General features: G+C 36.0%; 3 protein-coding genes across 18 annotated transcripts in view; 1 reads left to right on the top strand and 2 right to left on the bottom strand.

Annotated features, from left to right (window-relative positions):
- The first annotated feature begins 4,875 nt into the window (after positions 1 to 4,875).
- On the top strand, positions 4,876 to 6,621 carry LOC122288986 (protein WHAT'S THIS FACTOR 9, mitochondrial). The gene has a single exon (XM_043095845.1). The coding sequence runs from the start codon at positions 5,194 to 5,196 to the stop codon at positions 6,412 to 6,414; it is 1,221 nt and encodes a 406-aa protein (XP_042951779.1). The 5' UTR covers positions 4,876 to 5,193; the 3' UTR covers positions 6,415 to 6,621.
- A 91-nt stretch (positions 6,622 to 6,712) lies between these two features.
- The window catches only part of LOC122288938 (pumilio homolog 4), a 21,502-nt gene continuing 9,788 nt past the window's right edge, over positions 6,713 to 18,426 (bottom strand). Inside the window, exons 1-13 of one of the 5 annotated variants that reach the window (XM_043095790.1) lie at positions 13,842 to 14,053; positions 13,506 to 13,554; positions 12,642 to 13,056; positions 12,378 to 12,554; positions 11,263 to 12,136; positions 10,567 to 11,152; positions 10,338 to 10,479; positions 10,138 to 10,245; positions 9,052 to 9,264; positions 8,858 to 8,968; positions 7,797 to 7,991; positions 7,278 to 7,452; positions 6,713 to 7,169 (exon numbers count right to left, since the gene is read on the bottom strand). In XM_043095790.1, the coding sequence (XP_042951724.1) occupies positions 7,117 to 7,169; positions 7,278 to 7,452; positions 7,797 to 7,991; positions 8,858 to 8,968; positions 9,052 to 9,264; positions 10,138 to 10,245; positions 10,338 to 10,479; positions 10,567 to 11,152; positions 11,263 to 12,136; positions 12,378 to 12,554; positions 12,642 to 13,028 (3,021 nt within the window). In that variant the 5' untranslated portion in view covers positions 13,029 to 13,056; positions 13,506 to 13,554; positions 13,842 to 14,053 and the 3' untranslated portion in view covers positions 6,713 to 7,116. The other 4 variants (XM_043095805.1, XM_043095776.1, XM_043095783.1 and 1 more) reach the window with 4 other exon arrangements.
- LOC122288991 (thioredoxin-like 3-2, chloroplastic) overlaps positions 15,981 to 18,426 on the bottom strand; it is a 3,443-nt gene continuing 997 nt past the window's right edge. Inside the window, exons 2-7 of one of the 12 annotated variants that reach the window (XM_043095857.1) lie at positions 18,171 to 18,245; positions 17,917 to 17,983; positions 17,407 to 17,424; positions 17,226 to 17,319; positions 16,387 to 16,517; positions 15,981 to 16,239 (exon numbers count right to left, since the gene is read on the bottom strand). In XM_043095857.1, coding sequence (XP_042951791.1) covers positions 16,429 to 16,517; positions 17,226 to 17,319; positions 17,407 to 17,424; positions 17,917 to 17,983; positions 18,171 to 18,245 — 343 coding nt within the window. In that variant the 3' untranslated portion in view covers positions 15,981 to 16,239; positions 16,387 to 16,428. The other 11 variants (XM_043095880.1, XM_043095873.1, XM_043095896.1 and 8 more) reach the window with 11 other exon arrangements.

Raw genomic sequence — 18,426 nt, 5'->3', positions numbered from 1 at the left:
GCACAAGTCTTCAAGACATTACTTCTCCTGAAAAGTGCATGATAACAGGTCTTCAAACCTCCGCATTCCAATGTTCTGCATAATCTTCTTAAATGTTGCAGTTGGTAATGCTTTAATGAATAAATCTGCCAGATTTTTACTTGACCGTACCTTCTTGATATCAATTTCAACTTTTTCTCATGAATTGCAATGATCTTCTTGTGTGTATCTGAAAGATAACTTGCATTTATACATCCAACTAACTGTGGACTTGATCCATGTTGATAAAATAATCACAACTGGATCTTTCTGCTCATCACTACTCTTCTGGAGTTGTACTCTTCTAAAATTTTTGTAAATAACACAGTTAGTGGAGAATTCATCAACATTAAACCGCTAACCTCATTTTTTAATAAAAACGGTGGCCAGCCTTTTTAGATCAGACAAGTACCGCGGATTTTCAATTCTTCTGTAGGTCTCAGGCGTGCTGTCAGGCGCCGCAGCTGTCAGGCGTGCTGTCAGACGCCGCAGAGCTATGAAGCTATATTTCATCTCTTTTCTCTTACTTCACGAGAGATGCTGTATCATAATTTTCTCTATAAAAGAGATATTCAGCTCATCTTCATTCGCATCTCATCTTCTTCACTTTTCTGTAATCATACTGCATTTTTATTCTGCAATCTCTTTCTACATTCTTATCCTACAATGGCTCAGCGATCTTCTCATGGCCAATATATGAGGTACTCTGCACCTCGTTCATCAGTTGTTCCTGCTTCTACCACAGGTGTTATCATACAATATAATGATCTGACTCATAGGTCAGATAATGAAGCTATCTATGAGCTTGTGAGTCTCGGTACCCGATACTCATCATCTATTGTCGCATTTTCTCGACGACTGCAATCCAAAACTTGTAGAGTTGACAATCTCCACGAGAATATTGCTATACTTCAGCGACTTCTTCTGGAGTCCAACATGAAGATAGAATCAATAAAGCAAAAGAATAGGAATTTAAAATCCTTGCTTAAATCTTCTTTTCGATTGCCACCCCTTTAGATAAGGATGCCATGCAGATTCTTGAAGAACAAGAGCGTTTGAAGAATGAGGCAAAGTGTCTCAAATTTCTGTAATTCTTGTTTCAAGATAATAAAATAATATTTCACAAATATTCATATTTGTGTTTCTATCTTCTGGTAGATGTTCTGTGTGCTTCATTTTATTTATTCTTTAATAATGCACACTTCTTATCAAATCCATAATATGAATCTGAAATACTAATTGTATTTAAAAGATGGTATTTCATGATTAATAACATCATCCATCTTCCCCTTGAAACCGCAAGGGTTTCAGATTTATATTTCAAATATGTGCAGTTTCATGAGCTCTTCTGGAGCCTCAATAACATTTAAATCATATATATAAATTGCAATAATAGCTTGTTTCTATTTGCGTTTGGATTGCTTTAGATCATATAAGGATTTTTGAAACTTGATAGAATACATATTTCCAGATGTATTCATATTAGAAGTTTCAGACATTTTCTATCCTTCAAGGATTTTCATATATATATCATGATCCAATGATCCATATAAATATGCAGTTAATCATGCATATCTAAACTCTCGGTAACTTTCAAGCTAATAAAAATTTCAATATGATTTCAACCACTTTAAAATCATATCAATATTGTTTCTTCGAGAAACTCACTTGTGATTTCTATATCACATTTTCATATTAAAAGTTTCAGGCTTTTTATATCATGTATATAAATATCCACTGATATTTAACAAAAATCACCTCTTTAGGTGTTTGGACTTCAAGTCCATATTTATCACATTTTACTTAGTGATATCAATTCTGCAGGAATTGAGAAACTAACTCGTGATTTATATATCACATTTTTATTTCCTTTCTATAAATATCCACTGACATTCAACAAGCATCACCTCTTTAGGTGTTTAGACTATAAGTCTCGATGCATCATATTTTACTAATGAATCAATTCTGTAAGAATTGTTTCTTTCAAATTTGGCCAATATTTTACGTCGGTATTCTTTGACGGTTCTTGAGTCACTTTCATCATTACTTCTGGTAATGTCAATTACCATCTCATATGGAAATACGTTGTCGATAACGATTTTATTTCTATCCATAATTTCTCAAATATTCATAAAATGTAACGAGATCTCGTTATTTTCAGGTACCTGTTCCTCTTCAAGGGAAGACATTTTCATGAAAAACCTCTTCAGGAGGCACTCTTCAGGAGATTTATATAGGAGAATTTTATACAGAAAATTTGGATGGACTCTATTGCTTGTTCTGTGGGTATGGCCTCTTTAGGAGCACCAAATTATTTGTACTTTTCTCTTTTAAAATGCAGTACCTTTTGTATCAATAGGTCTCACATGCTTTCAGACTGCTGAATTTCTTAATTGTCCTACAGGGACTTCAATCCTCGCTGGGATTTTAGCAATTAAAATATGAGACATTTTTATCTTATTGCATCCAAAATTTAATTATCATCTGAACTTTTGGTTCACATATGATAATCAAGATAACGTCGAATAATTTCATCTTATTTGCTTCAAGCAAATTTTTCTTTCCACTTCTGGTGGTAAGACTTTATAGTAAAAGAATCTTCTGGTTCTTTTATGGACGTCCATATGAAAATCATTCGACTTATCATAATTGATTTTGGATAATCAAGATAACCATGAATGATACAAATATTTTGAATCATATCACTTTTTGATGCATCATAATATTTGATTCAATAATTGTATAATATCATCTCAAAGAGAAAGCTTATAGCTTTTCCAATACGAACTTCTGACTCGAAAAGATATTCATTATCACGTCCAATCTCTTAGTTTCTTTGAATGAAACGCATCATTCTTTTCACTTCAGGGAATAGAATGATATAAATTCATTATCATTCACTTCAGGGAATGATGTAGATCTAGTAAGACGTGACTAATGATTCTTATCAAAAACTCATTATTTTGCCCAGTCACTGAAAGACCAGATTTAAATTTAGAATATATTGTGAACGTTTGCATTTCATATTGCAGGAGCATACTCGATATTGCTACTTCAGGAGCATATTCGAGACGTTCATTTAAATATATATTATTTCCACAATTTCAATTATGCAACTTCAAGTGCATAAATCATAATGGGTTTTTGGTACACGTGTCACTCATTTAAACTATGAGGTACTCAATAAAATTATTTATTTAGAGCGATCATTCAGAGATGCTCCATTTCCATTCTAAGATAAATTATATCATCAATAATTCATAACAAGTACAAAAAGAATAAATAAAACTTGTATCTGAACTATGTGAATAAAATTATTCACATATATAATTGATATGTAAATTATGAAAATTTTAATTCACCAATGTTTACTTTAAAGATTTCAAATGATATATTGAAAAACTTACTTGAAATAGAAGATTACTATCTTCAGTATCATCTGAACCTTCGTGCATTGTAAAAATTAGTAAGATTGAAAAATATCACAGTACATAGCTCCTGTCTATAAAACTAAAATTATTAGTCAAACATGACAAGTTAATCATAAAAAAAAATTTACCTCTAACTATTATAAAAAGGAGACCAGTTAACTATTATTATAATAATAGTAGTAACCACTTACCAAACTCAAAATCTCGTGACTTAGATTCATCCCCTATAAGCACCACCAACCTATTTTTATTTATTTTATTTTATTGTGAAGATAGTTGGTCGGCTCATCTTATCAGCTTAATGGACCCTTACTAAACATGTAAAGACAAAAATAGTAGCATCGATCTATGAATTATGAATCTACTATAGTTTTCTTTCTTTGACTAGTTAGCAGCTACAAAGGCTTCATTATTTGTATTGACATTAATGACGTGAAAAGATGTCAGGTTGAATTTGTTTGGTTAAAGAGTAGGCGGCTGGCATGGCTAGGCCTAAATAGGAGAGACAAAACCTGCCCCCTCTCTTTTTCTACTCAGATCCCATCTAAAGCTAATCCCAATTTCCAAAAAGCATGATCAGACCTTCACTTGACACCCTCAAGCCTACCACCATCAAATTTCTCTTTATCTAGTTACTGATCCGACGGCGTTGAGGACTCGATTGCCTGCTTGAATCTCTCCTTGTTTTGGTGATTGAGATGTTGCCATTAAGCTGCCGCGGCTCCCTCTCCTCGATACCTTCGTGTTCAAGGTCTCATAGGTGAGGATCTACAAGATCCCTGTGTTCAAGGTCTGGGACGGGAGGATCTATAGGATCCCCTGCATCTGTTCCGAGCTCTAGGAGAAAGACGCGGCGTGTATTGTAACTATGGCTTGGACCTCGCTCATCAGGACGTGTTCTTTGCCTACAGAAAATTGAATGAAGTGAGTGATATTATCGCTTTACAGATCATGTGATAATAAGCAAAAATCGAAAACATAAGAGTATAAAATCTCAGCGATTCTCTCCCTCCGTAATCGTTCGGTGATGCTGTGCACGAGAACGTTGGTAGCCGCCTCACTATAGGTTCAACCGAGGAGATCCTTCTCGAACGTCCTAGAGCTCCTGGTAGCAAACCAGAAGAACCAAAAGCTTTGGCAGCGTGGATTTCAGAGTCGGCTAGAGAGAGAAGAGAGATCAAGAGAGAATGGAGAGTAATCGTGCTGATAACGTGTTATGAATTCAATGAAAAAAAAGAGAGAGTTTCAAGAGATTGAGAGAGAACGAGAGAAGAGATTCTCTTATTGATCTGTTATCAAACTTATGAATTCCTTAAATGATTAAACGATATATATAGGAATACAAAGGGGACTACGCTTTTGACGGTTAGTTCACTATACTAGTACAATGCACTATGCATTTGACGACTAGTACTATACATTTGACGGCTAGATAAATGTAGTCATATAATTCAAGATAGTTTATAACATTAACATGTTTAAAAAATGTTTAAAAACAAACAGAAAAATCCAATTTACAGTTGGGACACCCAGGTGGACTTGGTGGCATAGCAGCACTACATCCCTAATATTCCTTCATCCCTCGGTACTTGTCAGAGATTCCGGTGGAATCAGGCGAAGCAACACAGAGCAGCCTGCAGTTTCTCTTCAAAGAAAACCCTAGTCCTCACAGCCGTCTCCAATCACCGTATTCACCTATCTATTTAAACCCAACAAATATAGAGCAGCCTGTTAATCCCTCTCCATGTTCATCACCAACCCCACCGCCAAAACCCTCAAAAAGCTGCTCTCTTCCTGTAAAAAACCGAACTTTGTTTTCCTATACCAGCCCCTAAACCCTCCTTATACTCGTACCCAGAAATCCCACTATGTAGATGTGTACATGAAGTGGAAGAAAGACTCGTACTATGACTCAATTGAGCACATCCACGGGTCCATACAACTCAAGCCCATCGTTTCCTTGAAGAACTGCATAGCCGAAGACCCTAGTGGGTGCATCCCAATCTCTCAAGTCTCCAAGAGGGGGCTGCAGTTGGATGTTCCCATGAAGGTTGCGAGCTTCTTGAGGCAATACCCAGCAATTTTTGAGGAGTATACGGGTCCCCAATATAACTTGCCTTGGTTCAGGCTGACCCCAGAAGCTATCGAGATTGATAAAGAGGAGAAAAGGATCTTTGAGGAATGCAAGGATGATTTTAAGGATCGGTTGAAGAGGTTGATTCTGATGAGTAATGGGAAAGTTTTGCCTTTAAAGATTATCCAGGGAATGCAGTGGTATTTAGGCTTGCCTGAGGATTTTTTAAGGTGCTTGGAAATGAATCTTGATGGGTCTTTTAGGTTTGTGGAGATGGAAGACGGGTTGAAGTGTTTGACGGTTGAGAGCGAGGAAAAGGTATTATCTGCGGTTCAGAGAAATGCTATTAAGAGAGGGGTTTATTTTGGGGAGCCAATGGAAGCAATCGAGTTTCCACTTTTCCCTTCAAAGGGTTTGAGGTTGAGGAGGAAGATTGAAGGTTGGTTGAAAGAGTTTCAGAAGCTTCCATATATTTCACCTTACGAGGATTATTCTCATTTGGACCCGAATAGTGATATAGCGGAGAAGCGGGTGGTGGCATTTCTTCATGAGTTGCTTAGTCTCTTTGTTGAGCATTCAGCAGAGAGGAGGAAGCTTCTATGCCTTAAGAAATATTTTGGGTTGCCACAGAAAGTTCACAAAGCATTTGAGAGGCATCCCCATATGTTTTATTTGTCTTTGAGGAACAAGACTTGTACGGCTATTCTTAAGGAGGCTTACAGTGACACGTCAACTATAGAGAAGCATCCTCTATTAAGTGTGAGAAAGAAGTATATCAGGTTGATGAAGGACTCGAAGCAGATTTTGAAGAATAGAAGATCCAGCAATCGGTTTATCAAACATGAGAATTTGAACTTGGGTTTAGATTTGGATGCTGCGTATGAAGAGTAAAGAGAGATGGCAGATTGCTCGTTCTTAGGGATTTTTTTCCCTCGCATATAAATTTGACGTTAGTTGCCTAATTACATGCGGATTAGTGACAGATTTTGTTTGAGGTGATGGATGTATGTGCATTTCAAGGGGACTGAGGGAACTTCCCCTTCTCTTTTCTTTTCTTTTTCAATGAAAAAGCAAGGACGTACTTATTTCACGTGTGCATATCAGTTTGTTTCACCTTAGAATTGAAGAAAGCAAAAATTATGACCGTTTAAACGACCTTATCAATTATGATCACAAGAAGCAAGAGACAGGCAGAAGAAAGCAAAAATTATATATCTCAAGAAGATTGCAACAATGCAATGTATTTACATATATATATGCCTCTGGATGTCAACAAGCCGAACCTAATATCGACTTTCAGTAATCTCTCTACCATTGCGATTTATCATTTACAGTTACTTTTGCTGTATAAACACTGAACCTCATTCATGTAACCCTCTCGTTGATCTTGACTTCCTAATTTGGCCTCTCTTTGGAGTCTTTGCAGTTTATCTAAAAAAATTCTTATTCCAGTGGGCCTGCGAATTATGTGTTTATTTACAACTATTAGTCTCCTCAAAAATAAGTATTACTCCAGATGATAGCTTGATCAAATCACCATCCTTGTTGGCCGTACAAAGTGTCATTTGTTGTGGCAAAAGAAGACAGCCTAGGTTATATTGCGATGCCTCCAGAAGAGAATGATGCTGACAAGCCGATGCGCCTTTCTGCAGATGAAGGGGTTAAAATCATGAGTGGTCAGGATGATTACCAAACCTGGCAGGAAAAAAAAAAAAAAACTGAAATTTCTGTAGGAAAAAGTTCTGCTTCCTCACCTCCAGTTGTGATGAGCTTCTCAACACGAGAAACTATATGTTTACCATATGTATACTTCTTTAAGGTATTCAAATGAACCTTGATGCGAGAAAGAATCAACTCAAGACTCCGGTCATCGCAGGTCTCAAGAACCTTTTGTACAACATAGTTTCCAAATTGATCCTTCATCATTACCTGCGATTTTTGACAAACTTTTTATACGACCATTTATTATTATTATTAGGACAACTTGTATCGGACCCTTTATTCACCCTGAAACAAACAGGACTCACTTGCAATTTGCACTTTTTGGCTTTACACTAAACCGTATAGAGAAGATAAAGAAAGTAAGCAGTAAATCTGTTGTGATTATCATGCACTCAAGAATAAAGATGTCTTGAGTATCATTTTTTTCCAGGAAAAAAAGGACTAACGAATATGACAACTTCCTACAAATACAGAGATCCTAAAGACGCGCATGCTGGACCATATTTGCTGCCATGTACAGGCCACTTTAGAGACGGTAAAGGAACACAGACCTGCAAGGGTTCATTTTCATCAGTGGAACCAAGCATCTCATTCACCAACAGTAGACGCTCCTCAGGACCACCAAAAGTTAAGCACTTCTCCACCACATTAGAAGCAAACTTCTGCTGACTCATTTTTACAATCTGTCCTGCAAGCTTGCTAATAATAGCAGACCTTTCGTGCGGTTTACCATGTTGAAGGACATGCTACCACGAATAAAATTATAAATCTTATGGGTCCATGACTAGTAATATCATAATACAGCACTAACAAGAAAACAATTCATACTACTCAAATCCGCAAAAAACAGATAAGCATTCAAATGTTAACAAAATCTACATACAAAGAAGTACATGAAAGTTAAGCATTATCTCTTTAAAGAGGATGAATTAAAAAGTTAGATTCGTACTGTCCATAAGCCAGCATTATATAAATGTTTCAGGGTAATCAAAAAACGAGATGTAACCCAAAATAATTGTCAGCACATAAAAAATCCCAAGGGAGTAGTTCGATAGGTTTAATTGAGAACTTTTTAAATGAAAACTTAGAAATCCAGGGAATCAAACTGCTTGTACATGATAATGCTAATGATAAAAAAAAATTTGATAGGTAAATGATTATAATGTATTAATAAGAATAGACATAGCCCAGGTACACAATGAATGCTAATGATAAAATTTCATGGATGGTTAAGTGTACTCCTTAAAGCACAAGTGTTAGGGCATGTCGTTTTGCTTTTGTCAGAGTAAGCAAATTATGGAGTTCACTCGAAAAAAACAAAAAAATATGCCATAAACTGGTCAACTACAGCTAGCAAGATTTTGAGGTAGTAGGGATAGTGTTGATTTTTGTTAGCTTTCATGCATTTTTTTTTTTCTAAGATGAAAGTTAGACAACATCCACAATGTTTGCAACAAAATAGTACACACTAATAAGCAATAAAAATTTCGTCCAAGAAAAGGGAATTAAGTCGACAAAATACTGACTGAGAATGGACAAACCCCATCAAGTTTTTTCCTTTATTAATCAGCACAAATATGATTGAACCAGATTTAAAAGGAAAACTGTATACCTGGATGACATAGTTCCCATATTGATCTTGTGCCAGAACACATACAGATTGCATGATTTCATCCATAATCATTTGTTGAGTTTTGGGATCATCACAATGTTCCAGGACCCGCTGTCAGCATAAAAAAATAAAGTCAATAAAGGTCATATACCACCTTCAAAGAAAATAAACATTACTCTAAAAAATTATCTAACCTGAATAACACGGCAGCCATAAGGATGGGTGGAAAGTGCCACAACTTGCCCATAAAAAGCCGAGATAATAAATTGAATTCGATCTTGAGGGACGCACTCTATGCACTTCTGAATAACATGATTTCCATTCTGATCACGAACGCATTTAATGATTGAACAATCAAGCTCTGCCACCATCTGAGTCTGCTGATCCACACCAACCACCTCCAAGGCCTGTCATCAAATTTAGAGTATCAAAACCTTCTCTTAAATCATAAATACATCATGTTTCATTTTGGACCATGCCAAATAATTCTCAAAGCAAGGATGATAGAGCCCTTTTATTTTCAGCACTCATAAATTAAAGTTCTCCATCCATAAGCACATTAATATACAACCATGATATCCATTTATGCCCTTACTTCCTAGAAAGTAAAATGAAAGAAATACATGCGTCAAACAGAGAAAATAATAGGTTTCATCTCTTTGATGTCTTTTTCTTTCATTATACATTCTTACGAAATTGATCAAGCAGGTCACTTACACAGTGCAATAGTTCAAGTGAGGTGGTAATCACAACAACACATGTTAAACAAGACACAAACAGATAAATTCATAGGAACGGGAGTGGCATGGGTTATGCCTGAAAGAGTAGTGGATATCCTTGTGTTGGAAAGGTGATGGGGTAATGTTCACATCGCCGCTATGGAAAATGATTCCTCATTGTATTACGTGGTGTTTGTGGATGGAGAGAAATTGTAGCTGCTTTGAAGACCAGGAGAGTTCCTTGGATAAGTTGAAGAGATTCTTTTTCAACACTATTTTCCTGGGCTTCGGTCATTGTTTGTAATGGGGACAGTTTTCATAATGTGCTTGTATCCATCATCAGTGCTTAGTGGTTATTAGGTGTATTTTGTGTATACTTCCTGTGTACTTGGGCCATGCCTCCTACCATCAATAAAGTTTTACTTTTGCTTACAAATAAGTTCATATCAAAGGACTGAAACTTCAAGCAGATAAAAGAAGTGAAGCAAGAACATCCTGAAAGGATATTGCTCTTCGAGAGAGAATGCGGGAGAAAATCTAGATGCTTGTATATGAAAGTACCTTCTGAATCACTCTGCACCCATACATTTGGAGACTCAGGGGCAAAACATGGCCAGTCAGTTGGCTCGCTAGCTCCTTTCTTTGGCTTTCTGTGCCATGCTCAAAAAACTACAAATCCAACCAGCAATAATTAATTAATCAAGAACTTTGAAAAGTGTAATATAGCCTTACTGAGAGTTTTGAAGAAACAAAGTTTCTACTTTCTGTATGACATAATTCCCAAAGACGTCAGTCATCAAGATACGAGCATGTGGAACTATCTCAGGAAAAATCTTGGTCTTTTCTTCCACTGTGGCAGTTTCTAATTTCTGCTGAATAAAGCGACTTCCATACTGATCAGTACTGCAACATAGGCAGGTGAGAACGAATTCAATACCCTCTCGGGGCTAAAGAGTAGAATAAACTCCTAAAAAATCATTATGTACGTACCTGAATTCAACTACATGATCAACAATGTCTGAAAGTTCAAAAGACCTAGTCTTGCTGTTCTTGAACTCATCTAATAATGTCGATGCAAATCTTCCTTCCATATTACTGCCAATATCTGAGTGCCATGACCCAATTGATCCCCCCAGTGAGCTTCTCATCATAGAAGTAAACTGTGTTAGTCGCTCGTTCTGAAACCCTGGATTTCCCGATCCAACAGAAGGAAGTACAGAATCTGCCATTGGATTTCCTGGATATGGTATGCCAAAACCATATGATGGATTCTCATAGCACCCATGACTAAAACCACCAGATTTTCCTGAATGTGGCAGTTCACATTCTAGCTTAGTTTGATCAAGAATCGTCTCAAGGTACGCTTTCTGAACTCCCTCCAAGTCCCCATGTGAACTAATAAAATAATTGCTACCCTGAGCACGATCAATTGGACTAGCCAAAGCATGTGTAGCATAATCAGAAGGTCTCTGGAAGTACTGAATAGAACGAGGCTCTACAGATGGAGAAAGAATATCAGGCCACACCTGGTTTCCCAGTCTATTCAGAATTTGTTCATTTCCAGAAGCAGTCACAGCTGAGATATAAGAATATCAAACTGTCAAGGCTAGCTAAGCTAATTAAAGTTTTGAGATGGTAGAAAATGTTGCATGAAAAAATTCATGAAGAAACAAAAAGAAAATGGACCTGAATCAAGATTGTTGTTAATGAACGAATTCAACTTTTCATTTACAGTATAAGCATCACTGGCATGGCTAGCCAAGCCCATACTAGGGATATTTGGATCTTGGTGATGAAAATTTGATCCCTCTGAACTTGTAAACCCTGAAGAATTAACTTTTGAATAAAGACAGGCAGAAGAAGAAGTTCTTTTGGGAAAGTTAACTTGTCCATTGGAACTTATCTTGAAGGCATTAAGGTTATTTACAATCCCATTTTTCCTTGCTAAATCAATGCAGTTGGCAGTCAAATAAAGCTTTTCAGCATTGGACTTGTCAGTGAGTTTTTGCTGCAGACTCTGCTTGTGGTCATTGGGCATATTGTACAAAAAATCAGGCTGATTATCAATACCAAGCTGAAGCAGAGACTGCAAATGACTATCTTCATGTGCATGTTTAGCTTTTGACAGGTTTAAGCCAGATAAATTAGCTACAATATCGGTAAGTTCAGTCACACCAGAATAGTGACCATTTTGGAGACCCTCCCCAACAGCATTCCTTTCCTTGATCTGGGAAACTCTGCTGCTCCCAACAGGAGGAAGACTAGAAGCGGCAGCCCTTCCAACATGCGGTGGTTCAGGGGTTGCACTCCTCGACAAAGATGAACCCAGAGAAGATGAATAATTACGAGAAACCGCTGTGCTGTGATTGTGAACCCCAACCAGGCGCAAGGGAGAAGAGCCAGAATGCAAGCCCTCCATGGACCCCACTCCATTACATAATCCTACTGGATGGGGATCGGCCATTCCTTTACCTTTAATATCCACGATATCACCAAAAGCGTGATGACTTGCTGCATGTGACATGTTGCCAGATAAGGAGGTAGGTCGATCAAGTCCTTCCTGCATATACTAATTTCAGGTTATTACTTACCCAAAAAAAATCAGTCGTCAATGAAACAAAATGCCCATATCATTTTGCTATCGCAACAGATGCTCTATGCAAGCAAATTGCTTTTATCAGGCAAGCCAGAGCGCTTTGCAAACAATGTTCATAATCTTTATTTTTCCTCAGAAAACAATGTTCATGACTGAAGATAAACCCAAAAGATAAAAAAATAAAGATAAAACTATTGTCAATTACCTGAACAATGTCTGCAAAACTCTTCCTCCTTGCACCGAGGCCACTGCTTGACAATCCAATCAAATCATTCGGGCCTCTATCAAGCCACTGAGATGAAGTCTGCCTTGAGAGATTCCTTCCACTGGCATTCCTCAATTCCATTAAATCATTCTCTGCCTGTTGCACAGAGAGTCTTGGCTGCATTGAAAACAATGATGAATTATCATCATCATTCACCAACTTCTTCCTCCAGCTCCCAGTCCCCCCAAACGAAGACCCACCAACCTGAAACCTTTGTGCTACACGCCAATCCTCTTTTGACACCAATGGTGGGGGTAGTCTTGGATTGATAGTCTCATGAGAATAATAATACGAAAGATAAGCTGGATGCAAGCGAATCTCATCCTCGGACAAACCCCCATTTTTAGCACTAATACTACCATTAAACTCTCTAAAATCAGGGTTCCTAAAAAGACCACCAACAGCACTCAGCGATCCCTCAACTGTCGGTGGAGCACTGCCACTCCTATATATATTCAGATCCCTTTCTCGCTCAATAAAGTGTTGATTGCGCTGCTCACGCAGAATCAATTCAAGCTCATTCTGCAAACTATCTTCTAAAGTCCCATCAGGTCCTTGCAGGCCATCATCAAGGTTTGATATTATATCCATACTACTCCCACTTACCTTTCCAAAAACACTTATTTACCCAAAAGAAAAAGGGAAAAAATTAGAATTGACAGAATTCAGTAAGTTGAAAATTAAAGATGGAAAATACTTGAAAAGAAAAAATCTAACTCTAACTCTAATCCTTAAATAAATCTCGAAAAAATTTTAAGAATCTTAGATTTTGGGTTACGGCTTCCACAAAATGAAATTCCATAGCAATCAGCCAACTTTTTTTTTTTTCTTTTACGTAGAATTGAGTTTTTTACGTTCGTGCTTTTTTTTTTTTTTTTTATATACGTACTTTCGTGCTTTTTTATTAACTCAAATTGCCACAACCCACAAAGTAAAGACCACAATTCTATCTTTTCTAGCCTTTTTATCAGCAAACAAACATAGCATAATTAATCAGCAACATTTAATAACCAAAAAATAAAATAAAATACAAAAAGAAAAAAAAAAAGATGAAGAAGAATTCCGCACCTTAACCTGAACCTTCACATCAATACGAAAAAACCCAAAATCGATCCTCCTGAAAGTAAATCGAAAAAAAAAAAAAAACATAACAATGAAAACTCACAATTAGAGGAAATATACGTGCAATCTATACAATTTTATACACACATGGAATGAAAATTTTGTAAATTGAATTGAATTGTGCGAAAACTCCAGAAAGAATCTAGCGGTGATGTATCGTTGCACTTAGGAGTGGAAAATGGAAATGACGCCCGAAATCAACTTGTATCTCTTTCCTTTTTATTTTTAATTTGTTTTTTGTATGATGCAGATGAATTGTGAAGGCGATGGAGCTGAGCTTACAATGGATAATCTGTCGGAAGAATTTTCAGAACAAGTGAGGAGGAGAGAAGATGTTGGTATATTAATGTGATCGCGTGGGCCTGAGATTCTTCAAAACGGTCGGCTTTTTCAGAGAGAGAGAGTCATCTGGTGGGGCCTGAGATGATTTTGGGCCGTCTGATTGGGGATAGACGTTGATGGGCGGTACTGCAAACTTGGTGAGGATTTCTGTTGTTGGCTCTGTGCTTTTGGAAATAGCGGGTGTTTGTGTGTGAGCGAAATAGAGGGAGAGGATTTGTGAGGTTTGGTACGGGCTATTGGCCAAACAGTTTTTTTTTTTTTTTTTTTTTAAATATTCATTTTGTAATTTTATTAAAAAATATTTTCTTCCACATGAAAATAATAAAAATTGAACAAAATAAATATTGGAAATCATATAAAGAAATATGTATGTTACACAGATTGCTTTAAATTAGAGGTGTCAAATCGTGTTAATGGGTCGTGTTCGTGTTGTGTCAAAGCATGTATATTATATTATATAGTTCAATCCTAACCCGACCCGTTAAACTTATCGTGTTAAAATCTCAAACCATAACACGACACATTAACATAACGGGTAGTGTCGTGTCAACATGTTTTGACCCATTAGTGAATATTATGAAATAAATTAACATGATAATATACTACCCGTTTCAAATTATTTATATAAATTGATTGAATAGCCCGAATTAACTAGTTTGACCTGATTAAATTTAGCATAATTTTATATAAATTTTAAAATCACTATATTTATAAAAATTATAAAGTTAACTACACATCTAAAATTACAATCCAAATAATAAAAATATTGAAATTGAAATTCTAACAATTTTAATTTTAGGTATAAGAGTATAATTATAATTTTAACTTTCTTAAAGTGTCATAACGGGTTATAACGTGTCATAACGGGTTGGTCCGTTATCAACCCGTTAAGCAATCGTGTCTTAATGGGTCAACCTGTTTTGACCCGAACTTGTTAAGACTAAATCCTAACCCACTATTATCGTATAGTATTCGTGTTGGATTAACAGGTAGTATGGCCACCCCTACTTTAAATGAATCTCATAATTTCAAGTCCTACATTGGTGATAAAAATTTAAAACAGACCGTGACTTAATATGAGTTATTTATAAGCTTGTTAATCGAGAAGTGACATAACCACAAAAATAAATTTATAAATTAATATAATTTCACGTGATATTTTAGATTTACTTTACAATAAAAATAATTTTACAATATAACATATTACATCAGTTTGTAGGTTTATTTTTATGAAATTCTTTTGTAACTAAGAGCATTGTTAAAGGATTATGCATATGTAAAAGACACTTTTGATAAATGTAAGATGAATTTATATTTTAATTATTACATTTACATAAATCTCCACATTGGAATAACTATTTTTTCATTATATAATAAAATAATATAAGATAAATTTAACTTTGACTATTCACATCAAATCTCTATATTGGATTATCCATTTATTTATTATATAGTAACGAATAATTAATAATTTAAAAATATTTAATTTTTTTAATTATTAATTTATTTTATTTTATAATATTTTACTATTCTACCTATTATATGTTAATTAGTAATTATATTCTAATTAAATTATGTAGATATTTGTAAATGTAGATAGAGAGGAGAGAGTATTATAACAAACTAATAAAATAAGCATTTGATATGTGTATAGTATCTATCACATTTGCTTTTAGTTTTAGATTTACCGAAACTAAAAGTTACTGTAGCAAAGCTTTGGATAATCCAATGTAAGTGGGTGTCTGTGTGTGCGTTGGGGGTAGATACTCCAAAAGGCAAAACAATAAAACCTTGCGAGAGAGAGAGAGAGAGAGATCCTCAACTTCTGTCATAATAAGTTGACTAATCGTTAAATTACCGGTCCATTCTTAGTTGATAATGAAGTATGAACCAGACGTCAGCTAACTTGTGATTTGATACCATTAGTTCGGAGGCTGCTTACCAAACAATTAAATCAGTTTGCCTAAGTAGCATTACCTTTAAATCCCTTGGCCTACTTGTACCAATAAGTCACATGGTTTGCCCAAACGAAGTTTCCAGTTTGGTTGAACCACGGGAGTATCTAGCTTTTGTGCTGTGTTTTCCATGCAGGATTAAAATCCTCTTTTATTTCATTTGAAACGAATGATATGATACAGATACATGAGGAGACACAGGATTCATACGAGTCCCAACCATTTTGCATTTTTATACTAAAAATGGATAAAGTGAAAACACAGAGGATTATTGTCCTTTCACACAGTGCATCCACACAATTACATGTCCCTGGCCAAACAATGCAGCTTTACAAGTCCTGGAATTGATCAGATAGAATTAATTTGCTGTTGACATTATCAACCTGAAATAGACATTTACATCAGCGTGAAAGCAACTGCGAATAATATATTGCCAACTCCAATTTTTTGGATGCTCGGGTCTATGCTAAGAGGCTCTACCAATCAGTCAAGTTTGGAAAAGGTCAGGGACAAGACAAGAAATGGGGCACCTTGTGGGTTCTTGTTTTGAAGAGATGCCCACAAACAAAAGCTTAGAAAGGGACACAAATCATCTTCCACTGCCATTTCAATGATGCCAAGAGCCACTGACCCAGAATAGGATTATTCTTGGCCGCTTCAACTGCAGGTGAGGACTCAAGATCAAAGAACATATTGTTTTGTATCCGGCACTAGCGTTTTTTTTATGAAACCACCAGTTTACGACAACTAGTTTATTTGTTTCTCATATGAACGAACCACCAGTTTGTGAATCCAAATGTATGAAGGAAATGCTGCAGTTACATGCATATGCTTTTTATGATCGAACTTTGAAGTCTATGGTCTCAGTGAGCCAGTTCAATAGTTTTGTTCCTAATCCTTAGATTGCAGCAAGTTCCGCTTCATTAAGAGGTTGGTTGTAATACAAGTGACAAGTGTTTTTCCACTGTTGAAGAAATCAATACATCTTGCAGCTAAATCCTCTGCTGAAACAGAAGACCATAACAAACAATTAAATGTGTTTTTTTCTTTTTGGTGGGTTTTGTCGGGATCCTTAAGGGAAAGAGCGGCAAAATTAAACTGCTGATGCAAGAGAACGATAATGGTCCAAGCAGCTACATTTTGAAGATTACATGGTAATGATATATTGTCTCACATAAAACACCTCTTTGTATATGCTTTTCCTAGAGCAAAGCACTGGCAAACACGAATAATTTTTTTTTACTAAAGAAATTGACGGAAAATTTTATGACAAAAAACTAAAAATGTGATTTCCATCTACATGTAACCATAAAATGGAATACGAGGAAAAAAGAAGGTTGCCTGCCGTACTAAAATGCTTACACGGTACCCTCATTTTCAATCATTTGTCGGACTTCATTGACAACTAGATATGCTTTGTGGCTACCAATCAACTCAGCTTGTTTCTTGCTATCCTTCCACAGCTGTCACATAATCATTCTTCATTAGTAAAAGAGAAAGAGCATATATACCAAGTTCCTCAAACACATTCGTTTGCAATGAACTTTTACCTGTATAGTAGGCATCTTCTACACATTTAGGAGCCCACCACATACACATGCATGGAAAAGAAGATACAATCAAGTCAACACTCAGCACACATGTATGGATGAAGCAAACAGAACAATGGGATTGATAAGATTCGTGAGTGCCTCCATTTAGATGGACAGGAAAACAGATAAAGTGAAAAGAAATGAAGAAAGGAGGAAGTGCCAAGCTGCCATTCATTGAATTAGATAATAGCATGCCTCAAAGTTGGATGGTGCGGACTGTAGGGCTGACAGAATTGAAAAGCTAGATAACATCATGCCCAACTAAAATAACTGCAATCATTTGACACTTGTACAGTTCATAATTATTTATATATAAATTCCATAAATCAAACTTCATGCTTAACTAACACGAGTGCAAGTCCATCTAGCAACACTGATAGTTTTACTCGAGACATTGCTTATTTTACTCTTAGTTTGCCTTTGCACCTAACTCGAAACTAATAAATCGGAGCATTATGAGGAACTTACAGTGACTCCAGCCCGAGAAACCAGCGAGTGTGGAACTGTATTGACATCAACACGGTAGAAATGAATCCTGCACCAAATCAATTCTTGATTATGCAGTCACTGTTATACACTCCATGTGGCATTGGACTTCTCGGTTTTAAGATCCCACAAATGTGAGGATTTGAAACCCAGATTCTCCCCCTTTTTCTTTTTGTTCCCACTGTAACATACAAACTTGATTGTGCAAACTAATCAGAAGAAAAAGTCATTCTAACCTTGGGTAGAAATCTGCGGCCAACTTTTCCAGTTTGGGTTTCAAATATATACATTTTCTGCACCAGCTTGCTATCCTACAAGTTTATATGCACTCACTTTAAAACCATGTCAATGAACTGATTCATGTGTGAAGGGAAAGGAAGATTTAGGTTCCGCGAATGCCAATATTTATAAATGTATAAAAAACATCTACGATACTAAGAATCAGTTATTTCGTAAGTAGAGCCGTCAAAATGAATCCCCACATCTTAAGTA

This window comes from Carya illinoinensis, chromosome 1 (genome assembly GCF_018687715.1).
Source record: "Carya illinoinensis cultivar Pawnee chromosome 1, C.illinoinensisPawnee_v1, whole genome shotgun sequence".
In the NCBI taxonomy this organism is placed as follows: domain Eukaryota; kingdom Viridiplantae; phylum Streptophyta; class Magnoliopsida; order Fagales; family Juglandaceae; genus Carya; species Carya illinoinensis.
This window is presented reverse-complemented; position numbering and strand designations above follow the sequence as displayed.